The 17,731-nt window shown below is 42.0% G+C and overlaps 1 protein-coding gene across 3 annotated transcripts in view; it reads right to left on the reverse strand.

The window, feature by feature from the left end:
• The window catches only part of STX18 (syntaxin 18), a 120,735-nt gene that overhangs the window by 20,510 nt on the left and 82,494 nt on the right, over positions 1–17,731 (reverse strand). For all 3 annotated transcript variants that reach the window (XM_007190961.2, XM_028168660.2, XM_028168659.2), the window contains one exon: positions 4,283–4,398. In XM_007190961.2, coding sequence (XP_007191023.1) covers positions 4,283–4,398 — 116 coding nt within the window. The remainder of the gene's footprint in view (positions 1–4,282; positions 4,399–17,731) is intronic.

Genomic DNA, 17,731 nt, shown 5'->3' on the forward strand with positions numbered 1-17,731 from the left:
CTTGGGATATTTTTCGATTTATTTGGATCATTTTTAATTTCTTTCAACAATGATTTGTAGCCTTCAAAGTATGTTTTACATTTTTGTTGAATTTATTCTTTTTGATGCTTCTCATAAAGGAATTGTTGCTTTTTAAATTCCATTTTTGGATTGTTCATTGAAAGTATACAGAAATGAAATCTCTGTATAATGGTTTTGTATCCTGCAATCTTGCTGAACTCATTTACTACTTTTCTTTCATTGGTGGATTCCTTAAAATTTTCTGTACACAATACCAGGAGGTTTGTGAATAGAAAAAACTTCCTTCCTAATCTAGACTTTCATTTCCTTTTCCTTCCTAATTGCCTTTGCTATCTTGGCCAGCCTACTAATTGACTTCCAGTACTCATTTGAAAAAGAATCCTGCCCAATCCTTAGTGTCAAGCAATGGATCTCTTCATAGCTGCTGTACGAACTAACGTAAAATGTGCTCTTTGTGGAGCCCTACTGCACATGCCAGACACTGCCTGGCCCTTTATACTAGCTCCTGAAGTGCTCACAACAAACCACAGCCACATGATACTATAAGAAAGTGGAGGCTCAGAGTTCAAATAACTTGTCCAAGGTCACGGTGCAGGACAGAGGCCAGACTGTGAAACCAAGGTTCACGACCCTTCCATGACATCAGACTGCAACCACTGTGCTTTCCCTTCCCTCACACTCGGAGGAAGGGATGGCCCATCTCCATGAACAGAAACTAGATAAAGGTGGGGTACAGCAATGGTAATAGCTTTCTTCTGGGAAAAACAAACAAAATGAAGTAGAAAAAGCCTGTTATATAGGCAGGAATTTGTACATAAAGTGTGCACATTTTTAACAAGCACTAATTCAGATTTTATTACCCTTTGGGACTCCACATAACCAAGGAAGAGATGACTCAGAAATGAGCATCACCAAAGGACCATGGAGGAAAGAGCTGCCTGGTGGAGCTGTGGGGACAGTGAAGTGGAGCCAGGAGTGGCAGCAGGGGCCAGGATGCAGGGGAAAAAGCAAGAGAGGACCAAGATGGTGCGGGAGGAGTCCTGAGATGCATTTACAAAATGGGGGAAATGGTTCTCGGAACTGCCACTAAATGCTGCAGCTGGGACCTTGACGGCCTCCAGAGAGACACCCTTCACACCATTCTGCTCCTACACGCTGATCAGAAGCTAAACTGGAGGGTTCTCTCAACATTCTGGTGGGCTGGCTTAGTCAGGAGATAACTTCGTGATTATAAAGCATCCCAACACTGACTTTAAGATAAAAATATAAACCGTGAGGAACAGCATTCTTTCACTGACCATTTGTTTTCTACCACCGAGAGGCATTAGGTTCCTTTTGCTTCAGGAAATATTTCCACAGCAACTAAAAGCAATCAGTGCTCCACACAGAGTCTTCATTCATTCATTTTTTTCAACAAAGATTTAGCGAGCACCTCCTTTGTGCCAGGTATTGTTCTGGTGCCAGTGTGACAGCGCTGAACAAGGCACGTGCAGAAATTCCTGTCCCTGTGGGACTTCTGTTTTAGTAGGGGAGACAGAGCATAAAGGATATAAGTGAGTCAAACATATAGAAGGGCAGCGACGAGTGCCGGGGAGAAAGACAAAACAGGGAAGACCAGATCGGGAGGCTTACTGCCTCATCCTCTTTCTACTGACCCTCATTCCTCAGGGAATCCCAGCCTGTCTCATGGCACTGACGTGACCTAAAGACCTGTCCCCTGACCTCTAGACTCATAAACCCAACTTCCTGCTCAGCCTCTGTGCCAGGCATCCCTAAACGAACATACTCCACGCTGAGCTGACCTGCAGTCCCCGGCCTGCCCCTCCTCAGCCTCCCACATCTCAGTGAAGGGCAGCCACCTTCTTCCCACTGCCAACAACCACTGCAGCCTTCCTTGCCCCATCGCCTCCTCATGCCCCACATCCAGGGAGCACATTCTGTGGCTCAACTTTCAAAATATATCCAGAATCCTACCCCTTCTCCCCCACGTCCCTGCTCCCACGCTTGGTGTGGTGCACCACCACCTTGCTTCTAGGAGACTTTAGCAGCCTCCTTACTGTCCCTATTTTGCTTCTTGATCCCCTAAACAATCTATTTCAACAGAGCAGCCAGAGGGACCCTGCTCAAATGTAGTCCTCTGTGTGACAGTCCTCTGTGCAAGCATCTTGGTGGCCTCCCCCCTCACTCAGGGTAAACAGCTCTCCCGTGGCCCAGAAGGCCCCATGACCTTGGTGCCCTGGTACTTGCTCGCTTCCTGTCCCTCTGCTCTTCCCTTACTCTGCAGCCTCCCGGCTGCTCATCAGCACACCAGGCACTTCTGCTTCCTTTGCCTGCGACCCTCTTCCCACAGAGAGCCACATGGCTTACTCCTCACTGCCCTTGGGTCTTTACTGAAACCTCAAGGACTCCGACCTCTCCAGTGGGCCAAATCTCTATTACCAGGACCCTCTCTCTTATAGCGCAGACTGACTGTGTACCCAGTTGTGTAATATTCCATTACCATCTGTTCCCCTCTGGACTGCAAGCACATGTGCCTATTTTCTACTCGCTCCTGTATCCCCAACACCTAGCACAGCAGTGCCTGGCATAACAATTCTCAGCGTGAGCGAGGGACCCAGCAAGGGCAGACTCTCTTCACATGAGATTTACCCTCACCTGGGCCCCAAGACTCTGGACTGGCTTCTCCCCACTCTCAGCAGCCCTGACAACAGTTCCTGAATGAATGAATGGATGGATAAAGGGTCGAGCAGCTATATCTGGCAGGAGTAAATTTAGATATGATACCCCTATGTATCGTTTACGAAAAGCAGGGCCCCATCACTTTTGACTGATGCTGGGGTTTTCCCTCATTAGAGACAAGTGGAGATGGGGATGGGAGGGTGTGTGCGAGGCCTCTGGCCTATGGGACAAGGCAGCCTCCAGAGAGGATGGGCTCAGGCTCGACAAAGAGTGACCCACACCTGGAATTCCAGTGCCGCCCTTATCTTGTTATTTGACTTTTAATAGGTTATATAATTTCTTCAAAGCTCTGTTTCCTCACACATAAAATGATGACAATAATAACACCTCAAAAGACTCAATGAGACTTGTTTTGTTGACACCCCCAGTGGGTGCCCAGCACAGTGAAGGGGGGTCACTGAACGCCAGTCTCCTTGCCCTTCCCACAGAAGCTGTTTTCAGCCACAGAAAGGCCTCTGGCATCTTTCAGGCTCACAAAGCCCCAAATGCATTCTGAATTCCCTCACTTGTAATATGTAGGGAATAAATTAGACGGAAGAGCAGCACAGATCCACATGTAAATACCAGGTCCACCATTTATGAACTTTTAACTTGGACAAGTTTCCCAGCCGCTCAGAGCCTTTAAGAAGGCTCATCTTAAAAAAAAAAAAAAAAAAAAAAGGTCATAAAATCCATCCCAGAGGGCTGCTACAAGGATGGTGGTGATGTCTGTGAAGATTCAGGACAGTGCCTAGCACCTGGGAGGCATGCAGTAAATGACAGCCATTGTGAGAGTACAGGAGAGGAGGCGAGGAAGACTCTCGGGCCTCAGCATCCTGGGATTCACACAAAGCAAAAGCTCATGTGCCTCTGAGGTAGAGCAAACTAAGCATGCAACCCCTACACAGGGTGGCCACCCTGGCCAGACACATGGATTGAAGACGTCCCTGACAGCATTATATATATATTCCCCTATGTTTCCAGACTTTATAGAGACACTGTATTTATCCAGCATCCACCATGTGTTAGGAGCCCGGCGAGCAAACATGAAGACAGGAAGTGTATAAACCCAGACTTGCATTTTGTCCTAGTGGCTCAATTGGCTGACAAGGGCGGCTGACACCACAGGCTCCGCCCCAAGGCAGGATGGTCAGGTCCAGGCAAGGTCAGTGCTGACAGTGCACTGCGTGGGTGCAGGGGAGGCAGCACCCCACCGTTCCCGAGACTGACAGGCAAAGATCCCCATGATTCTTCCAGGTTCTAAGTCTCCAGTCCCCACCCCACTGGTGCACAGCAACTCAGGCCCTTTCTCTGGACCTTGGCGGCTGCCAGGTGACTGGGGGATCCTCCCACCCCGCCCCTGCGGCGGCATTAAGCTCCAACTGTGGCCAAAAAAGACGGACACTTCCGTGTTTCCTTTGCTTTATGCAAATACTAACAGCACAAGATGTCTGGGGCTGTGTTCCTTCTTTTTCTGCTTTGTATTTTGGCCAACGTGTCACAAGGAAGAGGCGCAAGGCAAGATTTTGATTTTAATTCATACCTGGAAATTCTTCAGTGACAGGTCTTTCTTCAGAGTCTTTTGAAGGATTCTGTGAAACTTTCTCAGAAGACATGGATTCTCTTGTCTTTGTATTTCGTTCTGGTTCCAGCTTAGATCTAAAGATAAAAAATTAGCAGTCATATCATTTACTTACACAACAGGATTCCGCCTGAAAGCAGAGAGGAGTCACACGTGGCCCTCACGCTTGCTCTGTGCCCTCTGGGGGAGAGCAGAGCCGCTGCCCTGGGCCCAGCGGCCATCCCCACACAGCTCTAGTGGGGCACTTACTACATAGCAGACCGCACACCCCCAGCCGTAGCACGCAGCAGGACGAGTGCCGTCAGGACGCGCCGAAAGAAAGGACACCGGAACAGCCCGACCTCCTGAACCCACACTCTACACGTGGGCAGCGAAGGCCGACGGCTCTAAGTTCAACAAACCCAAGAAGCTGGTTGTCTTACACCAATGCAAAAGTGTTGCTGACTACACACACGCACGTGTTATATAACAAATATGACATATAAGTAATATCTGAAAAGAACTGAACCGTAAAAGCCCAAGTCTTTAAATATCCACTGGGGGGCAAGGCCTTGACTCAGGTCCCTAAGCCTCAGCGCTCGGCACTGGCCCTGGGCTCCTCCCACAGTGTATTCTCTTCCACCCTCAGGGCCAGGTGCAACCTCACGCGCTCACAGAGGCCTCCTCTGACTCTCCTACCTAAAAGAGGCCTCCGCCTGTTACGAACCTGTGCCCCAGTGCCTGTGTGTCTTCTCCCCAGCAGTCACTGCAGTCTGGAATCACCCTGCTCGTTCATTTCTTTAGTGTCTGTCCCACCCCACTGGCGTGCACGCTCTGAGAGCAGGGCACCTGCCTTTGTAAGTCGTGGTTGCTGTGCGGCCCTAGGCTCCAGATGAGGGTGGGCCATTTAGTGTTCAATACATATAGGCTGAATGAACGGGTACTTTGTAACTGTCCATTAATGGCTAATACGAGGAAACACAGCCCGGTTATGAAACAACGGGCCTTGTGTGTTGGAATTCATACAGCACTAGGAAAATTCTAGGCAGATTGCTAAAACGATCTAAGATAATTTCCACGTTACTAGGCAGAAAGACTAAAAATAAAAAGAACAATGTAAATGCATATAAGGATGATATAATCAATGCCAGCTTAACGTTTATTGAGGGCTTATCAGGTATTGGGCACTTTTCTAAGCACTATGTATGCATAAATTCATTTAATGTCATACATCCCTATAAAGTAGTTACTAGTATTAATGGCCTTTTTACAGAGGAGGAAACTGAGGTATAGGGAAGTTAGGAAACTTGCCCAGGTCACATAGTTAGTAAATGGCTGGGGTGGGATGTGACCTTAGGGAACCCAAAACACAACAGACTAGTGTTCTAAGAAAGGCTGTTTCGGAAATGCTCCTCTACAACATTAACAAAAGAAATTTCAAAAGTAATTATAATATCGATCATGTTAAGTGTTCCAGTTACTATGGCTGAGTAACAGACCACTCTAAAATTTAGTGCCTTGAAACAATATTAATCATTTACCACCTATCGATGTTTCTGGGGTCAGGAATTTGGGAGCAGCTTGGCTGGGCGGTTCTGACTCATGAGGGTACCGTTATAGGGCAACGGGGCCCCACCATCTGAAGGCTTGACTGGGGCTGGAGGGTTCACTTCCAAGGAAGCTCATTCACACAGCTGTGTGTTGGTGCTGGGAGGAGCCCCATCTCTTCCTCATGGGGCCATGCTAATGTGTTACCTGGCATGGCAGCTGGCTTCCCCCAAAGAAAGCAGTCTCAGAGACTATGGTAAAAGCTTGAATGCCTTTTATAACAGCCTCAGCCTCAGTTTATAACAAACTGTCATTTCTGTCATATTCCACTGCCCAGGCAGTTGCAATGGTCCACTCAGGTTCAAGGAGAGGGAATACAGACCTCATATCTCCCGCTCAATGAAGCAGTAACAAAATCACATTTTAATAAGACCATGTGGAATGGGATATGTTTGGGTGCAGCCATCTTTGAAAAATAAATCTGCTATTCTAAGTACCACAGATATGCACAAAGATATCGTTTCAAGGATATTCAGCACTGCTTATAATAACAAAAAAATGACTTAGATGTTCATCAAAAAGTACCTGGTTTAGAGTTGGAAGATACAACGAAAGAGAAGACTCCATTTTCAATAGCCAAAACAAAAAAGATTAAAAAACTAACAATAACAACAAAAATTGCAGCGTAAACTTAGCAAGAAAAGCCCAAAACTCACAGATGTTCTTGAAAGATAAAAAAAATATACTGTAACAAATGAAAAGATATATCATGTTCTTGGATTGAAAAAAGAAATATCATAAAGCTGTTTGTTCTCCCTAATTTAAAAATATAATGTGATCCCAATAAAAATATCACCAGGTTCCCCCACCCCGCCATCATGAAGTCAGACAAGTCAATTATAAAATTCATTTGGAAACATGCAAGAATAGTCAGAACAACTGTAAATAAATATTGAACTCTAGTTAATGATATACATGCTGAAGTATTTAAGGATAAGTGTACTGATGTTTGCAATTTATTTTGAAATGCATAAAAAATGCCAAATGGTATTAACGCCTATGGAGGGAAATCTGGTAATATCTAGCAAAATTATATTTACTTTCTAACCCAGCAATAGGACTTCTATGACTCTATCCCAAAGATACAGCAATAATATGAAAAGGTAGGTGCAAGGCTATTCATTGTAGCAATTTTGTAATTCAATTTTAATACAGCAAAATCCTGGAAACTAACCATATGTCCATCAACCTGAACTGGCTTAATAAACTCTGGAGTACTATGGAGCTGTAAGGAGTGAAGAATACCTTTATATACTGCTATGGAGCAAATCAAGCAAGGTGAAGAGAAGTGCATATAGAAGGGAACTTCCATAATCTGATAAAAGACATCTACAAAAAATCTACAGCTAACATCATACCTTATGGTGAAAGGCTAAATGTTTTTCCCTAAGATGAGAAAAAAGGTAGGGATGTAGTATACCTGGGCAACAAGAGAGGAGAGAGAACAATTACAAATCATTTTATGAGGCCAGCATTACCCTGATATGGAAATCTAACAAAGATATGACAAGAAAGGAAAATTAGACAAATATCTTCATGAACATAAATGCAAACATCCTTAACAAAATATAAGCAAACTGAATTTAACAATGTATAAAAACAGCAATGCATCATGACCAAGTGGGGTTTATCCCAGGAATGCAGAGTTGGTTTAACATCTTAAAATCAATCAGTGTAATACACCTTAACAGAAAAGAAGAAAAGCACATGATCATCTCATTAGATGCAGAAAAAGCATTTGAAAAATTCAAGATACCTTCACAATAAAATGTTTCAGCAAACTAGTACTAGAGAGTGTGCAGGAAAGGGTTGATGCAGCAGGTTTGGGTGTTGCAACTCTACACATTACAAAGAAACTGGCCCTGGACCAGTTCCTGGGAGATAACCACCAAGCTCTTAGAACATCCTGCCTGATAAAGACTGTTTTTGTACCCCTGGGGCCTTGGACCACACCAGACAGTTTACACTAACAATGTGATTCATGTTGGGGTCTTGGACCAAGCTGTTTGAGTTTGACCTCTGGAGGGACTAGACTGATTAACGAAAGTCAGCGGCTTGGGTGCTCCATGCATACATGACTGATCCCCAATGAAATCGTATGGGCTTCCCTGGTTGACAAATACTGTGTACATGTTGTCCCACATCACACATTCTCATTGCTGGGAGAATTAAGCACTGTCCGTACTATTCCATTGGGAGGACAACAAGAAGCTTGCATCTGGTGGCTCCTAGACTTTGCCTTACGTGCCTTTTACCTTTGCTGATCTTAATCTGTTTCTTTTCACTGTAATACTATACCATGAGTATAACAGATTTTCTGGGTTCTGTGAGTCCTTCTAGCAAATCATTAAACCTGAGGGCAGTCTTGGGAACCCCTGACAAAGAAGGGAATTTCCTAACCTGATGAAGAGCTACAGAATATCTATAGCTAACATCACACTTAATGTGAAGCAATAAATCCTTGCCCCGTAATTAGGAACAAGGCAAGGATGTCCATTCTAACCACTTCTGTTCAACATGGTACTGGAGGCCCACATCCTAGGCAGTGCAATAAAGCAAGAAAAAGAAATAAAAGGCATAAAGATTATGTTATTTATATATGGCATTATTGTTTATGCAGAAAATTACACAGAATTTACAAAAAAGCTGCTAGAACTAATATGTGAATTAATTAAGGTTGCAGGACAGAAAGTATTTTGCAGATACAAAAATTAATTGTATTTTCTATATACTAGCAATGAGAAATTGAAAAGGAAAATTAATAAAACAATACCACTTACAAGAGCTTCAAAAAATATAGGAATAAAAAAAGAAAAAAAAAGAAAAGAAAATCCAGGAATAAATTTAACAAAAGATGAGCAACACCTCTACGCTGAAAATGACAAAATATTGCTGAGGAAAAGAAATTTAAATATAAAGATAGAAATCAATGAAAAGATATACCATGCTTGTGGATAGATATTAAGATATCCATTCTCCCTAAATTTATATATAGGTTCGATATGATCCCTATAAAAATCCCAGCAGGTTTTCTGAAGAAGCTGACAAGCTGATTCTAAACTTTCTATGGAAATATACAAAGGATCTAGAATAGCAAAAACAATATTGAAACAGCAGAAATTAGGCGGACTAACATCAGCTGACTTGAAGATTTACTACAAAGCCACAGTAATCAAGATAGTGAGGTACCAGAATAAGAAAAATCTGATTAACAACACTGAATAAAGAGTCCAGAAACAGATATATATGTATGGTCAATTGATTTTTGACAAAGGTGCCAGGTCAATTCAATGAGGAAAAGAAAGTTGAAATACTGCTGGAATAAGTGGATATTTATATGGAATAAAATGAACCTCAACCTCATCTTACTATATCAAAAAACTAATCTGAGATAGATGATGGGCCTAAACATAAAACCTAGAATCGCAAAGATCCTAGAAGAAAACATGAAAGAATAGCTTGGTAGACAATATAGAAACAGATAAATTGGACTTCCTCAAAATTAAGAGTTTCTGCTCATCAAAGGACACCTTTAAGAAAATGAATAGACAAGCCACAGAACAGGGAAACATATTTGTAGCACATATCCAGCAAGGAACTTGTATGCATGCTATACAAAAATAACTCCATTACAAGTCAACAATAAAAAGACAAACAATCCGGTAAAGAAATGGGTTCAAGACTTGAACAGACATCTCAAAGAAGAAAATATACGAATGGTCAATAAGCAGAGGAAAAGGTGCTCTAGACAAGTCTAGAGCAAGAGCTGAAAAAATTAGCTATTACTACGACTCTTACTACTGCTGCTACTATCACTGGGTAATAAGAAAAGGCAGAGGGGTTAGACAGTCTTGTGAAATCCTAAAGAAATATACATTTTTTATTCTGACAAGATGCAGACCAATGGAGGAACAGAAGAAAACAGCTGACAAAATCCATTAATAATTCAAAAAATTCAGGGACTCCCCTGGTGGTCCAGTGGTTAAGACCCCACGCTTCCACTGCAGGGGGCACGGGTTCGATCCCTGGTTTGGGAACTAAGATCCCACATGCTGCGTGGTGTGGCCAAAAATCTAAAAAAGAAAAAAAAAAAAGAAAAAATCAAAAAATTCAGAGAAGGGAGAACACTGCTGTAATCAGTGCAAGGGACTCAGCAGCATCTTCCAATTAGGGGCCAACTAGTGCTCATCTTCTGGGTTGGTGCTGTGGAGGGGGAAGGATTTGAGGAGTCTTGGTACATCAGCAGGGGAGAGGTCTCGGGGGGGCAGCCACAAGCTGCTTGAGTGTGCACAGCCTTGTCCTCAGCCATGTTCCTCAGTAGGACTGGCCTGATGTCCTCCTAGACTGTCTTGGCTGACAGGTTACTCCAGTAATTCCACACATCCATGGTGGTAGGAGACTGGGTCCTTAAACCATTGGCTGATTGACTGCCTGAGAAAGATAAATATGTTCAGAAATATGTTTGGAGACAAAAGTGGGCTTGGATCCTAGTCTGCAGCTTATCTGCAGAGTAGCCTCTAGTCTGCCACTTAGCTGCAATGTGACAGGTTTTTTGTTTTGTTTTGTTTTTTTAAATCCTCTTTGTCTGAGTTTTCTTCATCTGCAAAATGAATTAAATAGCGCTTTTCTAAAAAGGTTCTTGTAAACACTGAATGAGATCACCCGTGACAACGGACCTAGCATAGAGGTTGGCGTGCAGTAGGTGCTGCCCTGGCTCACCTTGTAAGCACTGGGCCTCAGTTTCCATATCTGTAGAACAGCTTCCAGTATCTTCTGTTCCAACCAATAAAACAAGGTTCATTCTGCCTTTTTCTGTTTCACTTCTTAGATAATAAGAAACCTGGCTTCTGGTATCCTTCCAATATTAACACTCAAAGTCATTGCAAAGACTAAATAACACAGCAGACCAAAAAAAAAGTACTATGGAAAAGGTAAGTACTTTATAAATTATTACTGCTACTAATTCAGAGAGTAGAAGTAACCGGGGGCTTCTCAGGGGAAGTGTCACTTAGGCAAACTCTTGAAAGAGGAGTAAAGTTTTTGCCAGGCACAGAAAAGCAGAAAGGATATTCTAGGCATAAAGAACCTAGGTGTGGAATTGCTGGACCATTGGGTGGTCATTTAACTTTGGAGAACTATTTGGCTGGTTCTTTTTTTTTTTTTTATAAATTCGTTGTTAATATACTTTTCTTTTTCTTAAATTTCTTTTTATTTATTTATTTGGTTGCGCTGGGTCTTAGTTGCGGCAGGCGGGCTCCTTAGTTGCGGCTCGCCAGCTCCTTAGTTGTGGCATGTGAAATCTTAGTTGTGGCATGCATGTGGGATCTAGTTCCCTGACTAGGGATCGAACCCGGGCCCCCTGCATTGGGAGCGTGAAGTCTTACCACTGCACCACCAGGGAAGTCCCTGGCTGGTTCTAATAAAGAGTTACTTTATTAGAAGTAACTAGCCATAAATCAGAGTTCCAATTATTAACCAGCCATAAATGAGAGTTCCAGTTGCTACATATCCTCCCTAACATTTATCACTTTTATTTTAGCCATTCTAACATGTGTGAAATGGGATCTTGTGGGGTTTTATTTTATCGTGAAATAACCACATGCAGAGAAGTCTGTAGTACGAAGAACGCTTTTTCCTGAACCATTGGAGAGTAAGTTGCCAACCTGATGCCCCTTCACCTCTGAATATTTTAGTATTTCCTAAAAACAAGAGTATTCTTTGATACAGTCAGAATACAACCACCCATATGAGGAAATTCACATTGATACATTTCTCCCATCCTCTCCCTAGACCCCATTCTAATTTGACCAGATCTCAATAATATCCTTTGTAAGAAAAAAATTCAGCTCAGAGTCACACACTGACTGCATCTAGTTGGCGTTTCTCTTTAGTCTCCTTTGGATTGAACAGATCTTAACCTTTCCTTGAGTTTCAAATCCTTGATACACAAAAATGTGTCAGTTATTCTGTAAGACATCCCTCAATTTGAGTTTGTCTGACCTTTCCTCGCGATTGGATTCAGGTTATGCATCTCTGGTGTAAAAACAATATAATATGATAGAAGTGATATTCTATTTCCATACTTCTCATTTCATCCTATCAGGCTGTACATGATTTCACTTTGATCACTTGATTAAGGTAGTGGCTGTAACCGTAAAGTTACTCTTTCCCTCTTTGTAATTAATAAGGCCTGGGGGAGGGACTGCTTAGATACTATGCAATTATCAATTTCAAACTTTCAATTTACTCATTTATTTATTCTTCTCTAGATGGGCTCATGATGCCCTACTTTATTCAATAGGTTATAATCTGCTACAATGTATTTTGACGCTCCAATTGTCTCTAATTTGGTCAGCGGAAGCCCCTTCAAACTGGCTTATGTCCTTTTTGCATGTCCCCATCACTCTCTGAGCCGTCCCTTGCTTTCTGGCACAACAAAATGTTCCAGGCTCATTTTATACTTACCCTGACCCAGCCCCAGAATCAGCCATTTCTCCAAGGAGCGCTGGTTCCTGGAAGCTGAAATTGCTTTTAAGAAGCCAAGATCTGAGTGCTAAGTATTCTCATTGCTACTGGGATGTCGGTGCGTCCAGGCCCTCTCAGTGGACAGAACCAGAAAATATGTGTATGTGTTTGCAGACCTAGACACGCATACACATTTACAACCATATTTCAATTCTGTACCTACCTATGTAAAATGAAAACCATGAGTTCACACCAGTACTTTTCATTCCAATCCAATTTCCCTTTCACTCCCCTGGGAGTGTGAAACCTGGCTCCCATTATCCGTATATACTTATTATTTGATCAGTCCCCCTTGCATACCACCAACTTGCCACCTCCACTGCCACTCCTCCCCCATGTGGACACGCCCCTGTCCTTGCTCACTGCCCATGTTGAGCCACCCCTCCTCAGCTTGCTCAGACTCTGACCTGCCCTGGGAAATGACAGCTCCCCAAAGCTGCAGACACGCGCCTTACTCTGCCCCACTCCATGGCTGCAGGACTGAATTGTTCAGGAAGGAGAGGGGCTTAACTGACTTTTAAATAAAGGGTTCCATTAATGTCTGTCGCCCTTTGTGTCCAGGGTATGCTAATGTGCCAGTTTTTAATTTAAAATGAATAAAAGACTGCAATGCAGCAGACGTAGATGAAGTTGAGTGCTTTTTTTTTTTTAAGTGATAAAAACAGATCTAATTATATACAGAATGTCTACTGAGATCCTCAGGGAAATTACAGATTAACTAGTTGAAGGTAATTTGAAAAAAACAATTTTTAAAAAGTCATCAGAAAGATCAGTTTATGCTCCATGATTTACTTAAATTGACTTCTCTAACTGAAAGCTGAGCATTTCATAACAGCAATCAAAACAGTTTCCACCTGGCCAACATCTGTTTCCAGGTCCCTTATTTGAAAGACTTTGGGATTTTATTTAAAACTTAAGAACAGGAAGAGATAGAAGAGAGGGAGAGAAACAGATCTTCCAGTTTTAAAACAAGAAAATATGTGGAAGAAGTTCTTTGCAAACCTTAAATAAAGCCCTATACAAATATTAGAGAAAAATGATTAATATTCCAGAGTCAGGCATAGCTCTTATACTTCTTTTATGCCCCCAACAAAGACTCTGGGTAGAAAGGAGATATTTTTGATACCTAATATTATCGCACTCTCATTTCAAAGATGGCTTTCAGTCTAAGGTATCCACTCTGGCACAGGTACCCTGTACTCCCACAGAGCGGGAATATCTCACACTACCTTAAGCCATCTTCACACTTACAGATATTTACTGGGTATCTACTCCATACTGGGTGATTTTCAGGCCAGTGCTACTCAAAGTATGGTCCGCAGACCAGTATGAGACTATGAACTGTTTGTTACTGGTGTGCTATGAGTAAGTACAAAAATGAAGAATAAGCATTTAGAAACATGTATAGCAATTTGATACTGCCATTTAATCAGGGGGCTCCTGTCTCTGAACAGGGTATAGACCACTTCAGGTGTTATCAAACTACTGTGGTGGCCCACCAGCAGCACAAGCTATGAACTTGACCTGCGCAGTGGAACTTGACACATCAGTCCACGATGGACTGCAAAGAACACACAACAAAAATGCAGTCCTTCACCTCAGAGAGTTTGGTCTAAGCCAGGGTGAGCATGCTTTTCCTGTAAAGGGCCAGATGAGAAATACTGGAGGCTTTGTGAAAGAACATATATGGTCTCTATCTCCATCTTCTTCTTTTTTTCTTTTGCTTCTTGTTTTACAAACATCTAAAACTATAAAAACCATGTTCACCTTGAGGGCTGTACAAAAACAGGCTAGATTTGGCCTACAGGCCATAGTTTGCTGATCCCCTGTTCTAGGTGGTGAATAAGACAAAATCACAGGTGGGGGAAATATGGAGAGGTTGGTAAAAGGGTACAAACTTTCAATTATAAGATGAACAAGGTCTAAGGATCTAATGTACAACATGATGACTATAGCTCATAACACTGTATCGTATAACTGAAATTTGCTAAGAGAAAAGAACTTAAATGTTCTCAGCAAAAAAAAAAAAAACCTGCTATATAAAAAATAAATAAAATAAAATACAAAAATTCAATAAGTAACTAAATAAATAGGCAAAAAAAGATAAATATATGAGGTTATGAATGTGTTAAACTAGATGGGCAGGAATCCTTTCATAATGCATACATAAATCAAATTACTACAGTGTACTCTTTAAATATTTTAAAATTTTGTATGTCAAATACAAAAAAGCTGAAATTTTAAAAAAAAACACAAAATCATTGCTATGGACTTAGTATCACATCATATCACTTCTTGTTTTCTTCATCTCTATCATCATTATCATCCCCAACATTGGCAAAACTTATTGAGCTGCTACGATGTGTAGGATACCGGGTTAGGGGCTGTGGATATAAAGAGGTAAAAGACAAAATTCTGCCTTCACCAAGCTTCCAATCTAGTTGGAATGAGAGGACCAAATCATAAATAATACTATGAATACATTCTTTAAGTACCAAATAAGTATGGCGAGCATGTGTTGTAAGTATACCAATTTTTCTTTAAATGAGAAGGAAAAATGGAATGCAGCAAAATTTTAATCTTTTGTAACCAACCTAAGGGAGTAAATAATAAATAACTCAAGGTCATACACCTGGCCATGGGATTGGGCACTATTTCTAAAGTGTGTTTGCCAGGTGTTTCAAGAGTAAAAGGCTCCACAGTGAGCAGGGCTCTCTCTTAGAAAGATGTAATCAAGGCACAGGGTCAGTGTAAAGACTCAGGGAACTCTATACACTAAGAGTTTCTCAAACTTGTTTGACCATGGAACCTGTTTACAGAGTAACACTTATTTTATTTAGGTTGCCAGGATTTCCTCAGAATATCATAGGAAATTCTCACTTACATTATCCTTTAGAATTAATAGTAGGATTAGACAATATTCTGATAATTAACTTAAAGCTACAATGATAAATTCAGAAGGTGCTGTAAACTTGTCTAGACTTCCTATCTGTTGTTTCATAACCTGTGCAATGTTAGAAGAAACATCATCTTACAGGCAATATGTTTTTATCAATCTCAAGTCTCCCTTAAAGCAGAAAAAATAGCCAAAAGTTCCCACTCTAAGAATATCACTGTACTAGTGAAAAGTGATGTGTTCAAATGATGGACCAAAACCCATCAAACTTTAAAGTAAGGTTAGCCATGGGTAGATTCAGGATCAGACGACTCACCCACCACTGAATAAGAAAGAAATAGCAATTTGAAGAGAAGCCCTACTATTTTAAGTTTGGATGTGTTCCTGGATTTCTGTGTAGTTTATTACGCCTAAACAAAGAAAATGCTCTGAACTAGTGAAAAGCAATATCAGAGGTTAGTTTTAATTTCCAGATCGCCACCTTAAACCTCTTCCCAGGAAAAAGAAAGGCGATCGATACACAACCTGATTACTTTCTGGAAAGGGGAAATGTTTCTGATGTTTTAAATTAGAGCATATACCCAGGAGGGCATCTGTTGGCTATTTCAACTTAAATCTTAACCAAAATATTAGTGCTTTCAGGTGATCAGGAGGATATGGGTGTATGTCAAGCCCTTTGGGGATGACAAGGTCACCTGTGCCAATGCTGTGTCTATACTGCCCACAACCTGTCCATTTTATAAGCTCTCAATACGTAGACCTGAGGATCCTGTAATGAGTGTCTGTGCCCCATTCCTTCCTTCACTCAAGAACCCTTAACTGAGCACCTACGTTGTGCTAGGCTCTGATTAAGGCACTGGGACCACAGAGAGAAAAGACACAATGGTCCCTGTCTTCAAAGGACTCTCAGTCTCATAGCAGGAGGAAGAACAGAGGTGAGACCCCAGCAAGAGTTATCACCATCCGCATGTTCAGCTTAAGGCAACTAACAGCAGGTGCAACTGTCAACTCAGGTAGCACAGTGCCTAGGGATGGGTGAAGAGAGTTACATTTGACAATGGTGCATCCTTCTAAGAAATGGAGCAGGCATGGAGAGAAAAACCCAGAAAGCTCGGCTGAGATTATGTATGCCTTCACGGGCAAAACATTTTTACCCTGTTTGGAATAAGAGCCCTTTGGTGTGAGAGATTAGTGTGATATTACCATTCTATGAAAATAAACACCATCAGAGAATAACTTTTCTCTTATACTGTGAAAGATTTAAAATACGAAATTATCAGACTGCCCCTTTACTAACAAATATGCTTTTCTTTCACCAAGAAAAAAACAAACACGAGAGTAGCAATAATGCCATAAAACATGAGAACTTGGGTTTCTCAAATCTATTTTATAAGAATGATTTTTAACAATAACCATCACCAATGAAAACAAAATAATACAAAAACAAAGACCCCACCAATCCAACTTGACAATGGAAACAACTCTACTTACAGCCAAATTATCTTCAGGAAACTTGCCATTCATTCATTCATTCCACAGTCCTTACTGAGTGGCTTCCCTAGACTGGGACAGGCATCATGCTGCACACTGGGCTTAGGGGGCGTACTAGCAGCTTTCCAAGAGTGGAAGTGTCACACCTGACCATGACAACGCGCAGGGAACCTACATAGGAAGGAGCCACTAATATGGCCCGTGGGAACTGTGAAAGTCCTTAAAGAGCAAGCAACATCTTAACCGGGGCTGGAAGGATAAATAGGAATTTGCTTGCCACATGAATGGGGGGACAGGGGCAGAGAATATAAGTATATATGTGAAGGGCATTCTGGGCAGAGACATCAGCAAGGATTAAGGCATAAAAATTTGAAAGAACAAGGCCTCTTTAGAACACAAAGTAGTCAGGTATAGTCAGAGCATAAATCCACGGAGACCAACTAAGAAACAAATCATTACGCGCCTGGAATGTCATGCTGTGAAGTTTAGCTTTGTTAAGACACTGGAGCAAGGGAGTGATAAAAGTATATGTATGTTTTAGGCAGATGCCTTCTGGGGTAAGGTGAGGAAAGAACTAGAAGGGAGGGCTGGACTACATTGTGAAGGGTCACACAGTTATTTCCCTCAAGGTCCTCTGCTCAAAGTAATTGGCACAGGGCAGCTATCTGACAGGAGACGAGGATGAACTTCACTGCCTAAATGAGAACAATTCCCATCTGATCTTAATTTGTCCAAACCTCTGCTGAGAACCAGGAACTGAGGAGGCAGCTGCAAAAGCCCCTTCTTACTTTACTCAAGGTACCTGTTAAGTCTCAAGTGTCAATGTCCGCCTGAGATAAGGAAGCAGAATTGGCATCTCTCGCTCTGGTGGGTGTGAGACCCAGTGACCACGCACCATCTCGATGATAAAT

This window comes from Balaenoptera acutorostrata, chromosome 5, assembly GCF_949987535.1.
Source record: "Balaenoptera acutorostrata chromosome 5, mBalAcu1.1, whole genome shotgun sequence".
NCBI classification, from domain to species: domain Eukaryota; kingdom Metazoa; phylum Chordata; class Mammalia; order Artiodactyla; family Balaenopteridae; genus Balaenoptera; species Balaenoptera acutorostrata.